Genomic DNA, 19,197 nt, shown 5'->3' on the forward strand with positions numbered 1-19,197 from the left:
TGTATTGACATATAGCCAGTGTTTTTTCAACTTGACTATTAATGTCATCATCATCATCATAGCCTCTCTGCCACCTTCAGTGCCATCATCTGATTGCTTTGTCCTTCCAGATCTTTTTTTATGCACTTACTGCAGAGAAGTAAAAAAGAAAAAAAATTTGTCCAAGGACCGGAGACTCCAACTAACAGATAAATGTGAAATCAAGAACCCCTCAGTCTACAAAAGCAGAGGTAGATCTAACGGTTTAGACACATTTGGGATGCCTACATCCTGTATCAGATACTTCTCTGCAGTAGTTTTATTTATTTATTTATTTATTTATTTATTTATTGACAGGCAGAGTGGATAGTGAGAGAGAGAGAGACAGAGAGAAAGGTCTTCCCTTTGCCATTGGTTCACTCTCCAATGGCCACCACGGCTGGCGCGCTGCGGCCAGCGCACCGTGCTGATCCAAAGGCAGGAGCCAGGTGCTTCTCCTGGTCTCCCATGGGGTGCAGGGCCCAAGCACTTGGGCCATCCTCCACTGCCTTCCCGGGCCACAGCAGAGAGCTGGCTTGGAAGAGGGGAACCGGGACAGAATCTGGCACCCCGACCGGGAGTAGAACCCAGTGTGCCAGCGCTGCTAGGTGGAGGATTAGCCTATTGAGCCACGGCGCCTGCCTATTTGTTTATTTTTTGAAAGGCAGAGTTACAGAGAGGAAGAGATAAAGAGAGAAGTCCTCCAACCACGGGTTCACTCTCCAGATGGCCACAACAGCTGGGGCTGTACCTAGCTGAAGCCAGGAGCCAGGAACCTCTTCCAGGTCTCCCATGTATGTGCAGGGGCACAAACACTTGGGCCATCCTCCTGAGCTGCCTTCCCATCATAGATGGTGGCCCCACTCGCTACACCACAGTGCTTGCCCCATATATATATATATATATATATATATATATATATATATATTTTTTTTTTTTTTTTTTTTTTTTTTTTTTTTTTTTGAGAGGCAGAGTGGACAGAGAGAGAGACAGAGAGAAAGGTCTTCCTTTTGCCATTGGTTCACCCTCCAATGGCCATTGTGGCCGGCGCGCTGCACTGATCCAAAGGCAGGAGCCAGGTACTTATCCTGGTCTCCCATGGGTGCAGGGCCCAAGCACTTGGGCCATCCTCCACTGCACTCCTGGGCCACAGCAGAGGGCTGGCCTGGAAGAGGGGCAACTGGGACTAGAACCCGGTGTGCCAGCGCTGCAAGGTGGAGGATTAGCCTATTGAGCCGCGGCGCCAGCCGCTGGCCCCATATTTTTAAAAAAGATTTATTTATTTTATTTGAAAGGCATAGTAGGGGCCAGCGCTATGGTGCAGCAGGTTAAAGCCCTGGCCTGAAGTGCCGGCATCCTATATGGGCCCTGGTTCTAGTCCCGGCTGCTCTTCTTCCAATCCAGCACTCTGCAATAGCCTGGGAAAGCAGTGAAAGATGGCCCAAGTCCTTAGGCCCCTGCTTCCACGTGGGAGACCCAGAAGAAACTCCTGGCTCCTGGCTTCGGATCAGCTCAGTTCCAGCCGTTGTGACCATCTGGGGAGTGAACCAGTGGATGGAAGACCTCTCTCTCTGTCTCTACCTCTCTCTGTAACTCTTAATAAATAAAATAAATCTAGAAAGAAAGAAAGAAAGGAAGGAAGGAAGGAAGGAAGGAAGGAAGGAAGGAAGGAAGGAAGGAAGGAAGGAAGGAAGGAAGGAAGGAAGGAAGGAAGGAGAGAGAGAAAGAGAAAGAAAAAGAAAGGAAGGAAGGAAGGAAGGGGAGAGAGAGAGAGAGAGAGAGAGAAAGAGAAAGAGAGAAAGAGAGAAAGAGAAAGAAAGAAAGAAAGAAAGAAAGAAAGAAAGAAAGAAAGAAAGAAAGAAAGAAAGAAAGAAAGAAAGAAAGAGAGAAAAACAGAGAAGGAGAGACAGAGAAAGATCTTCCATCCTGTGATTGACTCCCCGAATGACCGAACAGCCAGGGCTAGGCCAGGCAGAAGCCAGGAGTCTGGAACGTCATCTGGTTTCCCACATTGGCTGGCAGGGCCCAAGTACTTGAGTCATTATCTGCTGCCTTCCAGGTGCGTTAGCAGGAAGCTGGATCAGAAGTGCAGAGTGGCCGGCTATGGATCGCACTGGCCCTCCAGTATGAGATATTGGTGTCCCAAGCAACTTAACTTGCTGAGCCACAAAGCCCACTCCTTGTTTTTAGTCTTTTTTTTTTTTTTTTTTGACAGGCAGAGTGGACAGTGAGAGAGAGAGACAGAGAGAAAGGTCTTCCTTTACCGTTGGTTCACCCTCCAATGGCCGCTGCGGCCAGCGCACTGCGGCCAGCGCACCGCGCTGATCCAATGACAGGAGCCAGGTACTTCTCCTGGTCTCCCATGGGGTGCAGGGCCCAAGCACTTGGGCCATCCTCCACTGCACTCCCGGGCCACAGCAGAGAGCTGGCCTGGAAGAGGGGCAACTGGGACAGAATCCAGCACTCCAACCGGGACTAGAACCCGGTGTGCTGGCGCCGCAGGGCGGAGGATTAGCCTAGTGAGCCGCAGCGCTGGCTTGTTTTTAGTCTTAAGATTGATTTATTTTATTTGAGAGGCAAAATGACAAGGGGTCCGGGAGAGGTCTTCCATCTGCTGGTTTATTTCCCAAGTGACTGCAGGAGCCAGGAACTCCATCCAGGTCTCCCATGTGGATGGCAGGGTCTGCACCACTTTAGCCATCATCTGCTGCCCTGCAGATGCATTAGCAGGAAGCGGGATTGGAAGCAGAGGGTAGCTGGAACCAACACTTGAATATGGTTTGAGGGCATTCCAACTAACAGCTTAATCCGCCATGCCACAACACTTGTTGCCTCTCCCCTGATCATGATTTTAAACAGAAGTTGTTTGAAGAGCAGAGAGAGCAGGTTATTATTAATGGTTTTATTGTATTGTCACCTCCTCACTAAAAACAGCCTTATTTCTTTTTCAAATGTGAGAAGTAATACACGAACATTATTAATGGACGACTAGGTTGTCTACAGTTCTTTCCTACTATCACTAATGCTACAATGAGAATCCTACTAAGTATATTTATGCTTAGAATAAATTTCAAATTTCAGAATATTATTTGAGAAGCAGAGAGAGAGATACAGACACTGAGACAGAGAGAATGAGCGAGCCTCCACCAGCCAGCCCACTCCCCAAATGACTGCAATGACTAGAACTGAAGCTGAATCCAGTCCTGGTCTCCCATGTAGGTGGCAGGAATCCAGTTACTTTAGCCATCTAACTGATGCCTTCCAGGATCTGCGTTGCTAAGAAGCTGGAGTCAGGAGTCAGAGCCAGGAATTGAAGCCAGGACCTCCAATGTGGGACATCATATTCAAAAGTTTGATATTTATTTATTAAACTGTTCTAATAAAGATGTAAAAATGTTTAAGAATTTTAGATGAAATTTCCTGTTTCTTCATGTTCTGTTGATAGATACTAGGTATAGTTAATTTTAAAAATCTTTGCTGGAACCAGCACTGTGATGTAGTAGGCTAAGCCTCTGCCCTGGCTGCTCCTCTTCCAATCTAGCTCTCTGCTTATGGCCTGGAAGGCAGTGGAAGATGGCCCAAGTGCTTGGGTTCCCACACCCATGTGGGAGACCCAGAACAAGTTCCTGGCTGTGGCTTCGGATCAGCCCAGTTCCTGCCATTGCAGCCTTTTGGGGAATGAACCAGCGGATGGAAGATCTTTCTCTCTGTCTCACCCTCTCTTTGTAACTCTGCCTCTCAAATAAATAAATACAATCTTTTTTTAAAATAAAAATAAAAAATCTTTGCAATCTGATAGAAAAAATTATGTCCATTTTTCATTTATTTATTAAAGATTTATTTATTTATTTGAAAGGCAGAGTTAGAGTGGCAGAGTCAAACTCAAAGAGAGAGAGATCTGAGATCTTCCATCTGCTGGTTTACTCCCCAATGGCCGCAACAGCTAGAGCTGGGCCGATCTAAAACCAGGAGCCAGGAACTTCTTCCTGGTCTCCCATGTGGGTTCAGGGGCGCAAGTACTTTAGCCATCCTCCACTGCATTCCCAGGCCATAAGCCTGGATTGGAAGAGGAGCAGCCAGGACTTGAACCGGCATCCATATGGCATGCCTGCAATGCAGGTGGTGGCTTTATCTGCTATGTTATTCCACAGCGCGGGCTCCAATTTGTCTTTTTTTTTTTTTTTATGATTAGGGAGGGTATCAGTTATCTAGATGCTCATTGCCATTTATTCATCTTTTTTATGTTCCTGTTCATATCCGTTACCCACTTTTGATACATGATTTTATTTATTTCTTTTAGAAACAATTTGCTCCGTAATGGTCTTAGCCTGAAATCGCTCGCTGAGACTGTGTTGAACTTCCCCCTTGACAAGTCCCTTCAACTTCGTTGCAGCAACTGGGATGCTGAGAATCTTACAGAGGACCAGGTATTCTTTTAAAACAATTTGTTATTGTTTATTTACTTTAGAGAGAGTGATCCCATCGACTGGCTCATTCCCCAAATGCCCACAACAGCCAGGACTGGGTCAGGCTGAAGCCAGGAGCTAGGAACTCAATCCAGGTCTCCCGTGTGGGCCGCAGAAAACCAGCTACCTGAGCTGGCCTCACCGTCTCCGGGGATCTGCATCAGCAGAAACCTGCGGTCAGGGGCTGGAGCTGAGTACTGAGCCCCAGCACTCCAGGGTGGGACATGGGCTTCCTAACCACTCGACCAAACACCTGCCCCAGGACCAAGTGTTCTTATCACAGCAGCTGGAGAGCATAGCAGTTGTTGCCTCCAAAGAGTAATTTTTTAAATATTCTAATCCTCATAATACCATAAAAGTACTGGATAGACTGGACTACAATGTATATGCCACCTAAATAATAGAGTAAGAATCCCAGTTACACCCTGGACACTCACTGTATGCCAGGCCGTTCAGAAAATGTAATTTTTTCCATGAGTACAAATGTATAAATTTTTTAGATTTGTTTATTTATTTGAAGGCAGAGTTACAGAGAGGCAGAGAGCGAGAGAGAGGGGTCTTCCATCCGCTGGTTCACTCCCCAAATGGCCACAATGGCTGGAGCTGGGCCAATCTGAAGCCAGGAACCTGGAGCTCTTCCAGATCTCCCACATGGATGCAAGGGCCCAAGGACTTGGGCCTTCTGCTTTCAGATCGGAAGTGGAGCAGCCGGGACTCGAACCGGCACCCATATGGGATGCCAACACTGCAGGCAGCAGTTTCACCCACTACGCTACAGTGCCAGTCCCCAGATACGTTATTTTAAAATATGTTTTCCCATTGTACAAATTATCTTTTCACCTTCTTGATGGGATCAAACACAAAAGTTTAAGTTTGATGTGCTCAGTTGTCTATGTTTTCTTTTACTGCTTATTCTTTTGCTATCATATCCAATAAAGTGTCCCCTAATGCAAAGTCCTGAAGGGTTACTCCTACATTTTCTTTTAAGTTTAGCTTTTGCACTTCGGTCTGTGATCCATTTTGAGTTGATTTTTGTATATGTTTGAGAGAAGGTTTCAAATTCATCTTTCACATGGGGTATCCCCTTGTCTCAGCACCATTTGTTAAAAATGCCTTTGTTTGGCCGGCGCCGCGGCTCACTAGGCTAATCCTCCGCCTTGCGGTGCCGGCACACCAGGTTCTAGTCCCGGTCGGGGCGCCTGATTCTGTCCTGGTTGCCCCTCTTCCAGGCCAGCTCTCTGCTGTGGCCAGGGAGTGCAGTGGAGGATGGCCCAAGTGCTTGGGCCCTGCACCCCATGGGAGACCAGGATAAGTACCTGGCTCGGGCCATCGGATCAGCACGGTGTGCCGGCCGCAGCGTGCCAGCCGCGGCAGCCATTGGAGGGTGAACCAATAGCAAAAGGAAGACCTTTCTCCCTGTCTCTCTCTCTCACTGTCCACTCTGCCTGTCAAAAAAAAAAAAAAAAACAAAAAAAGCCTTTGTTTCTGCTTATTTGGAAACCATATGTTAAAAAGCACTCTTCCCACATTCAAGCACACCTCTTTTCTCTGGGAGAAAAATTTGCTGATAAATATGTAGATTGTTATATCTGGGTGGAAAATTCCACTGAACTTGTTTTATTCTAAAGGTGTCAAAAAAATCCTTACTAATAGAATAATTTATCTGGCTTGGTTGTTAGAAGGCTTTTGAGATTCTTATACCCTTTGTTGGGAAAACCTATCAGTTTTCATTTTGACTACTTTTGTGAGTGACTAGCTTGCCTTTCTTTCACTAGTTGCTTGGGAGAATAAGTTTTTTTTAAGATTTATTAATTTATTTATTTGAAAAGCAGAATTACAGAATGAGAAAGAGACATATAAAAAGATCTTCCATCTTCCATCTTCTGGTTCACTCCCCAAATGGCCACAGTAGCCAGAGCTGGACTAGGTTGAACAGGGACCAGGAGCCAGGAGCTTCCTCTGGGTCACCCATGTGGGTGCAGGGCCCAGGCACTTGGGCCATCTTCTACTGCTTGCCCAGGCAAATGAGCAGGAATGTGGATGGGAGGTGGAGTAGCTGGGACCTGATCTGCTGCCCATGTGGGATGGCAGCACTGCAGACGGTGGCTTCGCTGGTTGTAGCACAGTGCCGGCCCCACAAGGATGACTTAGCACAATTAAACAAAAACATGCCAGGGCAAAATTTTGACTTGAGGCCCATGTATGAAACCAATTTTTTTTTTTTTTTTTGGACAGGCAGAGTTAGACAGTGAGAGAGAGAGAGAGAGACAGAGAGAGAATTTATAGACAGTGAGAGAGAGACAGAGAGAAAGGTCTTCCTTCCATTGGTTCACTCCCCTAATGGCCGCTATGGCCAGCACTGTGCCAGTTCAAAGCCAGGAGCCGGGTACTTCCTCCTGGTCTGCCTTGTGGGTGCAGGGACCCAAGTACTTGGGCCATCCTCCACTGCCCTCCTGGGCCACAGCAGAGAGCTGGACTGGAAGAGGAGCAACCAGGACTAGAACCCGGGGTGCCGGCACCGCAGGCAGAGGATTAACCAAGTGAGCCACAGCGCTGGCCATGAAACCCATTTGTTTCCCTTGTTTTCAACATGTTATTAATAAGATGGTGGGCCTTTTCTGATTGATATTCACACAGCCCTCTTAGTAATAATTTCAGCCATTCTGAAGGGTGACTGCCCCAAAGTGGATTTCGTGTGCTGATTGTCAGGCCTCTCCCTAAACTTTTTTTTTTTTTTTTTTTTTTGACAGGCAGAGTGGACAGTGAGAGAGAGAGACAGAGAGAAAGGTCTTCCTTTTCTGTTGGTTCACCCCTCAATGTCCGCTGCGGCCGGCGCACCGCGCTGATCCGAAGCCAGAAGCCAGGTGCTTCCTCCTGGTCTCCCATGGGGTGCAGGGCCCAAGCACTTGGGCCATCCTCCACTGCACTCCTGGGCCACAGCAGAGAGCTGGCCTGGAAGAGGGGCAACCAGGACAGAATCCAGTGCCCTGACTGGGACTAGAACCCAGTGTGCCGGTGCCGCAGGCGGAGGATTAGCCTATTGAGCCGCGGCACTGGCCCCTAAACTTGAGAAACAGCTGTGCAGTGGAATGGTAGCAGACAGGAAGAAACCTCACTGGTTCATGTAGATCAGGATTTTCCAGGAGTTAGAGAAAGTCATTATTTTAGCGATTATAGTGAAGAAATAGAGAACATGAGAATTCTTATGCTGTTCAACTCACTGTTGTACAGTTTGAAGGTTTTCAGGAAGTCCATGGTGCCTAGGTTACTGGCCATTTTGAATTAGGATCCTCAGGTTTGTCCGTATCTCTGCGGTGCCCGCGAGGTTGCTTTGTCTGGTGTGCCTTTGAGATTGCACTGATGGCTGACTTTTCTCTCCAGGTAACTTACGCCGCCAGGGATGCGCAGGTTTCAGTGGCTCTCTTTCTCCATCTCCTTGGATACCCTTTCTCTAGGCAGTCAGCTGTGCCAGAGAGCGATGACCGCGCTGGCTGGAGGAAAGTCTTGGAGAAATGCCGGGATATGGTGGACATCCCATTCCGAAGCAAAGCAGTTAGCAGACTGGGAGAGGAGGTTGCTGGGGAAGCCTCTGAGTCTCAGCAGAAGCCGAGAAAGAAGAAGTCTGAGAGCGATGGAGCGGTGCCCGGCAGCCAGCAAGGCCGGGACCCCAGGAGACACAAGAGAAAGCCCCTGGGGGTGGGCTACTCTGCCAGGTAACTGACAGTTCTCTGGCTCCTGGAGCGAGGGCCCAGCCTCCAGCAGGGGATGTGACGCCGTGCCAGGGGCCTGGGGCGAGGCCTGTGGTGAGGCAGAGGAGGCTGTCCAGGGTGTGTTTTCCTTTTCCCTTGTTTTCAGAGACATTTGGACTGTCCTTTGTTTTGTTTGTGTATTTTTTTCCTCGTTTATATTTTTCAACCTTTGGACAATTGGAGTAGAAATGAGGCTTCAGCCTGACTTTGTCACTGAGCCCCGATGTGACATTAGGCCTGTAACTTCTCCAACTTTTTTTTTTTAAGATTTACTTATTTATTTATTTGGAAGAGTTGCACAGAGGAGAGGCAGAGAGAGAGGTCTTCTATCTACACTGGTTCACTCCCCAAATAGCCACAACAGCTGGAGCTGGGCTGATCTGAATCCAGGAGCCAGGAGCTTTTTCTGGGTCTCCCACGTGGGTGCAGGGCCCCAAGGACTTGGGTCATCTTCTACTGCTTTCCCAGGCCATAGCGGAGAGCTGGATCGGAAGTGGAGCAGCCGGGACTTGAACTGGCGCCCATATGGGATGCCGGCACTTCAGACGTTGGCTTTACCTGCAATGACGCCACAGTGCCTGTCCAACCTTAAAAGGGGGATTAGTTATTAGCTCTTGTTTGCTTCAGGATGGCTGTGAAAATGAGTAACGTGAAGGGCTTCATCTCGTCAGGAGAAACACATCAGCTGATTTCTTACCCGTCTGGTGGTTGATTACTTAGCTGGGACCCAGCTCTGAACCAGTGTTGTTCTCCCACCAGCTAGAACTTTCCAGTACAACTGACCCCTTTGTTGTCGGACGATGACTCCTAAGTACTTTGGAACAGAAGTTTGGTCCCTGTAGCAACGTGCCTTTAGGAAATGTATGATTAAATAGGAGGAAATTTTACATGTGAGCTAGAAATAAGTTGACATGGTCCTCATTATTTTAGCTTGAACTTTAAAATATGTAATTTGCAGTGATTTGACAGTTTTCTTGTAGCTCTGGTGCTGTTTGTGTTCATAGCAGAGCAATGTAAACACCACCCAGTTCACCCCCTAACCTCCTAGTCAATTAAGTAAAAATCAAGAGGCATAAACGAATTTGTTTCCTTGCCCAGTGCAGATGGGGGGTTCACTGTGGTTTCTTGCCCTATTTGTTTCTTCCATAATTTGTATTGTGATCCTAGTGTTGAGAGTAGTTTGACTCAGAAGAGCGTGGGAAGCCGACCGAGTGCTTGACAAACACTGAGTCTGAGGTTTCTCTCCCTTCCCCGCAGAAAGTCGCCTCTGTATGATAACTGCTTTCTCCACGCTCCTGATGGACAGCCCCTCTGCACCTGTGACCGGAGGAAAGCCCAGTGGTACCTGCACAAGGGCATTGGAGGTGGGACACTCAGCCGTCCTCGCTTCTCTGTTTAGGGCGGGGGTGGGGGGTGGTGGCGGGAGTGGGCAGTGGGATGTGAGGGAGAGACCTGGAGACACACGTGGACTGGGTAGCCACAACACAGAGACACGGCCGGGCACCTTCCCCGGGCGGGCGCGCGCAGGCAGCGCTGACCTCCTTCTCCCCTCCAAGAGCTGGTGAGCGAAGAGCCCTTTGTGGTGAAGCTCCGGTTTGAGCCTGCGGGCAGACCTGAATCCCCGGGAGACTACTACCTGATGGTCAAAGAGAACCTGTGTGTGGTGTGCGGCAAGCGGGACTCCTACATCCGGTGAGTGCGGTCGTGGGCGCCCTGACGTCCGCGCCACGGGGATGGGGCTGTGCAGCCTGCCGGAGCCTGGCCGAGGGCTGGCTGTCCCAGCGCGCACGCGCAGCCGGGCTCTGAGCCGCTTCGCGGTAACCCCATAGCAGTGCGCTGCCTTTGTGCAGGGCGGACCCCGGACCGCCTCCTTCAGGGGCTGGGTCCCTGCGTCCTCCCTGAGTGGCTCATGGACTCCCTGAGCCCTGGTGCTGTTCACACAATGTCCAGACCCGAAGGCTGCTCTGGCCTGTGATTCTTTTTGTGTCAAGGCCCACGTGTCTGGACACTTGGCTGTCTCCGCGGCCTTGGTGCGCTGACTCCCTTCTCTTCTCTTCCCCCTGTACTGTTGCTGCTGCCAAAAGCCGAGGTGGGCCCTGCTGAACCCGGGAAGCCATGTCAGAGCCGGGGATTCCTCAGATGAAGGACGCTGGCCTTCTCATGTCACCGGGCTTCATAGAGAGTTGTTTTCTGGATATCAGGGGCCATGAGAAGAAACTTAAAAAAAAAAAAAAAAAAAAGATTTATTTATTTACTTGAGAAGCAGAGCTACAGACAGAGAGAGGGGTCTTCATCCACTGATTCACTCCCCAAATGGCCGTAATGGCCAGAGCTGGGCTTGCCAGGAGCTTCTTTCGGGTCTGCCACACCGGTGCAGGGGCCCAAGCACTTGGACCATCTTCCACTGCTTTCCCAGGCCACAGTAGAGAGCCTGGATCAGAAGTGGAGCAGCCGGGACTTGAACTGGTGTCCATATGGGATGTTGGTGCTGCAGGCGACAGCTTTACCTACTGCACCACAGCACCAGCCCCAAGAATATCTTTTCATTTCCCCAAGACCCCTCCTTCGAGAAGCATGGCCTGCTCAAAGGTGGGCTGTTAACCTCTGCCTGCCCCTGTAGCCTCATGGTAAGTGATCGGTATTGGCTTCGAGGAGAGAGAGACCTGAGGAACAGGTGGGTGGGTGAGGCAGGCAACCAGGAACCTAAGACCCCTGTAGGGTAGAGTGGAGTAGGCGAGTTGCCTTGAGGTAGGCTGTTGGGTGTGGTGCTCAAGGCCTCTCGTCGTGTTCAGGCTCAGGCTGGAATCCCGGTGGCCAGCTGCTCGCTTTGCGTGTGCTCGGTGTCCTACGCTGATGAGCCCTGCTCTCTCGTGGCCCCGTTCCAGGAAGAACGTGATTCCGCACGAGTACCGCAAGCACTTCCCCATTGAGATGAAGGACCACAACTCCCACGACGTGCTGCTGCTCTGCACCTCCTGCCACGCCATCTCCAACTACTACGACAACCACCTGAAGCAGCAGCTGGCCAGGGAGTTCCAGGCGCCCATCGGCTCCGAGGAGGGCTTGCGCCTGCTGGAAGACCCCGAGCGCCGGCAGGTGCGTTCCGGGGCCAGGGCCCTGCTCAACGCGGAGAGCCTGCCTGCCCATCGCAAGGAGGAGCTGCTGCGAGCGCTGAGGGAGTTTTATAACACAGACACCATCACAGAGGAGATGCTGCAGGAGGCCGCCAACCTGGAGACAAGGTACGACCTAAGAACCAGGGACGTCGGCCTCCCTGCTCCGTGAACCTGTTTGCTGGGGAGGGGGCCTCGACGGCCTGCGTGCAGTGCCAGGCATCCAGCTGACTCTAGTGGTTTAAGACACCGTGGGAATGGGCTTAGGACAATCTCCGACTCTTTTTTTTTTTTTTTTTTTAAGATTTATTTATTTATTTGAAAGGCAGAGTTACACAGAGAGGTCTTCCATCCACTGGTTCACTCCCCAGTTGGCTGCAATGGCCGGAGCTGCACCGATCCAGAGCCAGGAACCAGGAGCTTCCTCCGGGTCTCCCACGTGGGTGCAGGGGCCCAAGGACTTGGGCCATCTTCTGCTTTCCCAGGCCACAGCAGAGAGCTGGTTCAGAAGTGGAGCAGCCAGGACTAGAACTGGTGCACATATGGGATGCTGGCGCTTCAGGCCAGGGCGTCAACCCGCTGCGCCACAGCGCCAGCCCCTGTCCTTGACTCTTTAATGCCATATAATGTCCAGTCATTTTCATGGTTAGTGTGAGAGTGTAGATGCAAGGGAGTTGTCTTACACATTCTGTGCAAAGCTAAATCCTGAAGTCAGCACGCAGGACGAAATGATAGTCCAGTGATACCCCGAAATCTCTGAAGTTGCGCATGAAGGACCGTCTAGGTGATTTTACATCCCTGCCTTCACCCAGGGGTGTGAGAACCATGGGTTCACATTTCCCGTCTCACCTGCTCTGCCGGGTTCCGGCCTACTGAGTGGAATATTGCGCAGAATTGCTGTCCCTGTTTAAGTGACTTTCCTCTTGTTTCCCTCCTCCCTTGCTCTCTCCCACCTTCCCTGTGTGTGCATAGGCGAATTCATAGGATATAACTCAGTGTCCCTAAGCGAGATGTTTATGGTCCTGAAAAATGAATAGCTACATGGCTCAGACGACAAGACCTTTGGGCTGCTGGGTGTAGTTCTGCTTCCAAACTCTCACTTTTTTCCACAGTACTAGGGGATGAAATAATTGAGCCAGTAAGTTCACAAAATCCTGATAGCAAGTGCTTAGTGTTTCCATTATCAAATAATAAATAAATAAGGGGCAGGCAATTGGATGCCTGTATCCCGTATTGGAGTGCCTGGTTCAAGTCCTGACTTTCTGTGTTTCCGATCATCCATCTCCCTACTAATGTGTACCCTGGGAGGCCATAGGTGCTTGAATCCCTGACTTCCATGGGAGACACCTGAATGGGGTTCAGGGCTCCTGGCTTTGGCCTTGCCTATCCCTGGCTTTTCCAGGTATTTGGGGAATAAACTAGCAGATGGAAGATCTCTTGCTGTCTGACTGCCTGCCTTCCAATAACATGAAAATAAAGAAAAGCTGAAAAGACTTTCCTTAAAAAGGAATTGATTAAAACTATGATCATAATCACAATATTTATTTATTTTAAGTTTTGAAGCTTTTTATTCATTGAGAGAAATGCGCAGGAGAATGAGGCCTTTATTTAGGGGATTTATTTATTTTTTAGAAATGGTTATTTCACCCAGGCTGCTGATCCATCACAGATACTGCAAATATCCATTGAACAGACATATAGAGATACCTTGTATCTTGTAGAACCAAGATAATAAACTTTCATTAAGTGGCCATGGTTATTTCTTTTTTTAAAAGATTATTTGAAAGTCAGACTTACAGAGGGAGAGGGAGAGACAGAGGTCTTTCATACACTGGTTCACTCCCCAGATGGTTGCAACAGCCAAAGCTGAGCCAGGCTGAAGCCAGGAGCCAGGAGCTACTGTAGGTCTCCTGCATGGGTAACAGGCGCCCAAGCACTTGGGTTGTCTTTCGCTGCTTTTCCCAGGCCATTAGCAGGGAGCTGGGTTGGAAGTGGAGCAGCTGGAACACAAACCGGAACCATATGGAATGCTGGCATTACAGGCAGCGGCTTTACCTACTTCACTACCATTATTATTTCTTAGTGCAACCTGCTAAGATGGGTTTTACTTATTTTTTTTAAAGATTTATTTATTTATTTGAAAGTCAGAGTTACACAGAGAGAAGGAGAGGCAGAGAGAGAGAGAGAGGTCTCCCATCTAATGGTTCACTCCCCAGTTGGCTACAACTGCCGGAGCTGCACTGATCTGAAGTGAGGAGCCAGGAGCTTCTTCCGGGTCTCCCACGTGGGTGCAGGGGCCCAAGGACTTGGGCCATCTTCTACTGCTTTCCCAGGCCATAGCAGAGAGCTGGATCAGAAGTGGAGCAGCTTGGACTCAAACTGACGCCCATATGGCATGCCAGCACTGCAGGCTGCGGCCCCACCCACTATGCCACAGTGCTGGCCCCTAAGATGGGGTTTAGATTTCTTACTGGTAACTGCTAATATTCCATCTTGCATTTTAAAAATCTTTCGAAGTTTTTTTAAAAAAACTATTATTGATCTTTATCCCTACAGCTATTGTGTGAAGTTGAATATATATTATTTTCTAAGTTTCTTTGAGGTTATTGACATCGTATGACACATTAGTGAGACTGACTCCTTTGATTAATTCCCAAATGTATTTCCTAAAACAGTATCAAACTACCTCCCCCTCTCACACTTCACATAGATCTTACTGAATTGGATAAGTGGATGCTGGGCTTAAGACTGAGAACAGTCAACTCCTTAAAGAAGATTTAATTTAAAAATATTCAAGAAATATGAAACTTGCTGATATTTTCAGAGAACTAAAAATTATGCATTTTGTGCAGAGTTCATTGCCACTTGGGATACCCACATCCCAGATCTGAGTGCCTGGTTTGAGTCCTGACTTTTGACTTCCAATCCAGGTTCCTGCTGGTGTGTACCTTGGGAGGAACAAATGATGGCTTAAGTGGTTGGGTCAGTGTCACCCATGTGAGAGACCTGGATTGGATTTCAGGATCCTGGCTTTGGCCTGGCCCAGCCCTGGCTGTGGCAGGATGGAAGATATCTCTGTCTCTCTGCCCTTCAAATAAAAGGACAATTTTTTTAATTATCAAGGAGACATAAACAGTTATAAAATTATTATGTAGTTATGTATGTGTGTATGTATGTATGGGTAGGAGGGAGATGATAGATAGGCAGGGCCTCTAGTTAGCTACAAACTCAGAAACATAAAGTTTCCAATATAAAAGTCACATCTGAAAAGAAAGGAATGCTAAAAGCGTTCCTGAAGCAAATGCATATTAGCATAAAACCAAAGAACTAAGTAAAGCTACAAATAGGTCTGTAAAGATAAAGACTACCTAGAAAGTGGGTTAAAGTAAAAGAGAAAGGAAAGTTGTGGCCGGCGCTGTGGCTCACTAGGCTAATCCTCCGCCTAGCGGCGCCGGCACACCGGGTTCTAGTCCTGGTCGGGGCGCCGGATTCTGTCCCGGTTGCCCCTCTTCCAGGCCAGCTCTCTGCTGTGGCCAGGGAGTGCAGTGGAGGATGGCCCAAGTGCTTGGGCCCTGCACCCCATGGGAGACCAGGAGAAGCACCTGGCTCCTGGCTTCGGATCAGTGCGGTGTGCCGGCCGCAGCACGCCGGCCGTGGCGGCCATTGGAGGGTGAACCAACGGCAAAAGGAAGACCTTTCTCTCTGTCTCTCTCTCTCTCACTGTCCACTCTGCCTGTCAAAAAAAAAAAAAAGGGAAAGTTGTTTTCTTCCTTGATGACTAAAACAAGAGGAGTAACTGATGTTATCCAAATTTATTGTGTTCTAAGGAAAACAGGATTGAACAACAGAATTTTAATTCAAGTATAGCCCAACTTTTCTTTTCTCCAAAGGCACAGGTATGCTTCCTGGCTAAGGGCTTCCTAGTCCCTGAGGAGTGTTGATCATCCTGTTAATGCTTCTTGCTGAGTTGTGGCTTCCTTTACGTCATTTTGTATTGGTCCCCCGTTTTCCTAGCATGCTACTTGAGATTTCAGTAAATGTGACATCTATTTTGTGGTTACTGCTAGGGGTCGCCAGCTGCCTAGTAATAGCAGAACTGACAGCATTCATAGGAGGAGTAGGGAGGCAGCTGTGTCTTTTTTTTTTTTTTTTTTTATAGAAAAACCTTTATTTCAATGATATTTTGCCTTCTACTTGGTAACATAAGGATCTGGTGTGAGAAGTACCAAAATAGGAAGAAGAAATAACTGAACTAATTTAACGTACCCTTTATATTTTTTTTTTTTTTTTTTAAGATTTATATATTTATCTGAAAGACTGAGTTAGAGAAAGAGAGGGAGAGACAGATCTTCCATTCCATGGTTCATTCCCAAGATGGCTGCAAAGGCCAGGGCTGGGCCAGGCTGAAGCCAGGAGCCAACAGCTTCTTCTGAGTCTCTCACGTGGGTGGCAGGGGCCTAAACACTTGGGCCACCTTCTGCTGCTTTTCCCAGGCCATTAGCAGGGAGCAGGATTGGAAGTGGAGCAGCTGGGATCCCAACCAGCTCCCATACAGGATCACAGGCAGCAACTTAACCTGCTATGCCACAGTGCCAGCCCCTAGCCTTTATATTTCTACCAGCAGATGCTGGTAACAGAACATTTCTTTTTTTTCTTAAAGATTTATTTTATTTACTTGAAAGACACAGTTACAGAGGGGGGGGCTTCCATCTTCTGGTTCACTCCCTAGACGGCTACAACAGCCAGAGCTGAGCCAATCTGAAGCCAGGAGCCAGGAACTTCTTCCCACATGAGTCTCCCACATGGGTGCGGGGGCCCAAGCACTTAGGCCATCCTCCACTGCTCTCCCAGCCGCATTAGCAGGGAGCTAGATCAGCAGTGGAGTAGCCGGGCCGCAAATTGGCGCCAATATGGGATGCTGGCACGGCATGGCAGGGCTTTAACCTACTGCGCCACAGCGCTGGCCCCAGAACATTTCTTTATTTTTTTGAGGTTTTATTAGAGTCAAAGAATTCCAGCCAGAGCAGCATGGAGGGGGGCTCCAATGGAGGAAAAACCTGCAGAAGCCTGTGGCATTGGGGTTTTTAAGCACAATTAAAAAAAAAAACTTGACAATCATTTGACATTCAGTTATGACAGGGACAAAACCCATCAAAAGGCCTTACTTGCAACCCTTTATCCTGTCTGACCGCCTCCCGTAGACCCCAGGCCAGCAGCCGTTGAAGCTGTTTGTGCCACCGTCCCATGCCTGCTCCCCTCACGCCCTTTTCTCTTGTGTCTCCGCAGGATTTCTAATGAAAACTACGTCCCTCACGGGCTGAAGGTGGTGCAGTGCCACACCCAGGGTGGCCTGCGCTCCCTCATGCAGCTCGAGAGCCGCTGGCGCCAGCACTTCCTGGACTCCATGCAGCCCACACACCTGCCGCAGCAGTGGTCCGTGGATCACAACCATCAGAAGCTGCTCCGGAAGTACGGAGAAGACCTCGCGGTCAAGCTGTCGTGAGCGCGGCTCCCTCCAGGGCAGGGTGGGGCGGGGGTGGGGGGGTGCTGCAGTGAAGGCAACGGAGTCGTGGTCGTTAATTGTCAAAGCCGGAGCCGCGCAGTCAGTATATGAACCCGTGCTGGACTCAGGTGCTTCTGAGGCAGCAGGCTGCCGTTTTAAGGAAAGCCGTGGTTTTCATCTGTAACTGAGCAAGGTCCGTCTCCTCTCTTGGTTTGTTTTTGTGAACGAGAAAGGAGACCTTGACCTTTATTTGCTCTCTGCTCCCTCTGCCTTTCCTGCGCAGAGGGAAACCGACAAATTCTCCCCGAAGCGACTTGCTGGGACTCTCAGAAAATGTTTTTAGCTCCTTGCTTCCCTGTCCAGTGCGTTGATTGACCTCGGACAGGAGCTGCCCAGCGTGTCAGTCCCGTCAGGCGGGAAGGGAGACTGTGCTTCCGGAGGCTGGAGAGGGGACCAAGGGTCTGACCCGTGCTCCCAGCTCAGCCTCCTGAGGATCATCTCTGGCTGAGTGCTCGCCAGCGACTCACCTGGCTGGGACCCGCCCGGAGTACGGTGCTTCTGTTGATTTCCCATGGTGACTGTGCTCCCTTCCCACGTGGGGACCACAGGGCAGCTTCCTGCTGTGAGCTCCGCCCTCCCCTTGAGGAAGCCCCCTTCTGGGATAAGCCTCCCCCCTCCCCGCGAGGTGGACGGGCCTGCAGGCCGCTGCCCAGCAGAGCGTGGTTCTTGGCTCAGCTCCTCCCTTTGTGCCGTGTGTTGCCTGCTTCTTGCACGCTTCCTGCCCAAAACTGCCAGGATTTTAGCTCAGTCCCTTCCTGTGGGGAAGATTGTATTTAACCAGGATCCATGTCAGCTCCTCCACGCTCCGGCCTCCCTCAGCTTTGCAACACTGACTTCTTTTAAACCCATACTCACTCCAGAGGCTTTCAGTCAGGTCGCAGTTCATGGAGGACGTCCTGGTCCCCCCTGAAGCCTGGGGCCCCGAGATCAGTGAATAGAGTAGATGTTTGCAAGGGTGATGTTTCGTCTCTCAAAACATCTGTCTCCTCATTGAGTGTGAAATTAACTTATTAGTGATTGTACCTTTTCTAAACTACTAGGGAAACTTTCGTATTTCACAAGTTCTTAACAAGCTTAAAAAGGACTTTTAAGATCTGAATTCAACAAGAGCTCTATTTTGGAATTGTGCCCAAGTTGGTGATGATTGTTCTAACCTTGATCAATAAAACCTCTAAGCACAAGACTCACTGAGCTGTCAATGTTACCCTTTTCTGTATAACTTTCTAAAATGGTGACTGTCCTTAGTGGAGGAGACACTTATCCTAGCGGTGCCTGCCGCGTGGCAGCCGGCCCTCACACACACACACACACACACACACACACACACGGTGCACCGCAGAGCAGCCCACAAACCCACATGCATGGCCTCAGGGTGGGGACCGGCCTGCCTACAGTATCACTTGGTCTGGCCCTGCCTAGGCTTCCCCAGGCGGGACTTGGAATCCAGTAAGTCTCTGGTGGGCTGATTTAAGTTGACAGTTGTGTGTGGCCCCTAGGTGGTGTTATAAATATGTAAACGGCCCTGGGCAGAACAGAGGTCCCCACTCCTGCGGTACACCTCTTTGTTCTCATGCACCCTCAAACAGGCACTCCTGGGGTCTAAACTAGAAATGCCTAAAAGTGGATAGTGCCAGGCACTTTGAGGAGTGTTTGTCCAGTGTGGTGGGTTCTTACGGGGCAGTGCCTCCTGGCCAAGTTGTGTGGGGCTGCGGGGGGTGGGGGGGGGTGGGGGTGGGGGAGGATGGAGAAGAATGGGGAAAACAGCCCGTACTTGGTTGTGTTTGGAGCCAGGCTTGCCACAAGATGGCACTCAGAGATTTGCTTTTAAATGCATTCGACTTCTATACAGTCATGGAATGTAACTCGTGTTTCGCAATCTGCGTAGCTGGTTTTGAGTCACTTCTGTAAACTTTACAAGGAAACCTTCCTCCTCTGGGAGAGGCAAGTAGGGCCTTTACTTGCTCTGCTCCAGGGATCCTCATGCTGAGAGGTGAGAGCTCCTGCGGGGTGCGGTGGCTGCTGTGGCGAGCTCATGGGTTCTCCAGGAGAGCTTCTGGCCAGGCCCAGGGGACACAGGGCCGGCAGCAGGGCAGAGCAGCAGCCAGGCCGTGGCGCGCCGGGTTTCTCGTCCCACCCAGAAGAGGTTTGCTGTGCCCCCGGGCTCTTCCCAACTCTCTGAGTTTGCCGCCAGCTTCAGCAGCCCCTCCCTGGGACCGCCGATTGCCGTGTGAAATGAGAGATTTTAGGGTAGACGTATTGTAAAACAAATATTTATTGTGTTTTTTTCC

At 49.7% G+C, this 19,197-nt stretch overlaps 1 protein-coding gene across 5 annotated transcripts in view; it reads left to right on the plus strand.

Moving 5' to 3' along the window:
• Positions 1-18,092, plus strand: part of EXD2 (exonuclease 3'-5' domain containing 2) — a 50,799-nt gene extending 32,707 nt beyond the window's left edge. For all 5 annotated transcript variants that reach the window (XM_008271823.5, XM_008271822.5, XM_002719541.6 and 2 more), the window contains 6 exons: positions 4,319-4,445; positions 7,866-8,197; positions 9,491-9,597; positions 9,790-9,925; positions 11,119-11,475; positions 16,633-18,092. In XM_008271823.5, coding sequence (XP_008270045.4) covers positions 4,319-4,445; positions 7,866-8,197; positions 9,491-9,597; positions 9,790-9,925; positions 11,119-11,475; positions 16,633-16,849 — 1,276 coding nt within the window. In that variant the 3' untranslated portion in view covers positions 16,850-18,092. The remainder of the gene's footprint in view (positions 1-4,318; positions 4,446-7,865; positions 8,198-9,490; positions 9,598-9,789; positions 9,926-11,118; positions 11,476-16,632) is intronic.
• The last annotated feature ends 1,105 nt before the right edge of the window (positions 18,093-19,197 follow it).

Source organism: Oryctolagus cuniculus, chromosome 20 (genome assembly GCF_051225735.1).
Source record: "Oryctolagus cuniculus isolate XC-2025 breed Fujian yellow rabbit chromosome 20, ASM5122573v1, whole genome shotgun sequence".
Taxonomy (NCBI): domain Eukaryota; kingdom Metazoa; phylum Chordata; class Mammalia; order Lagomorpha; family Leporidae; genus Oryctolagus; species Oryctolagus cuniculus.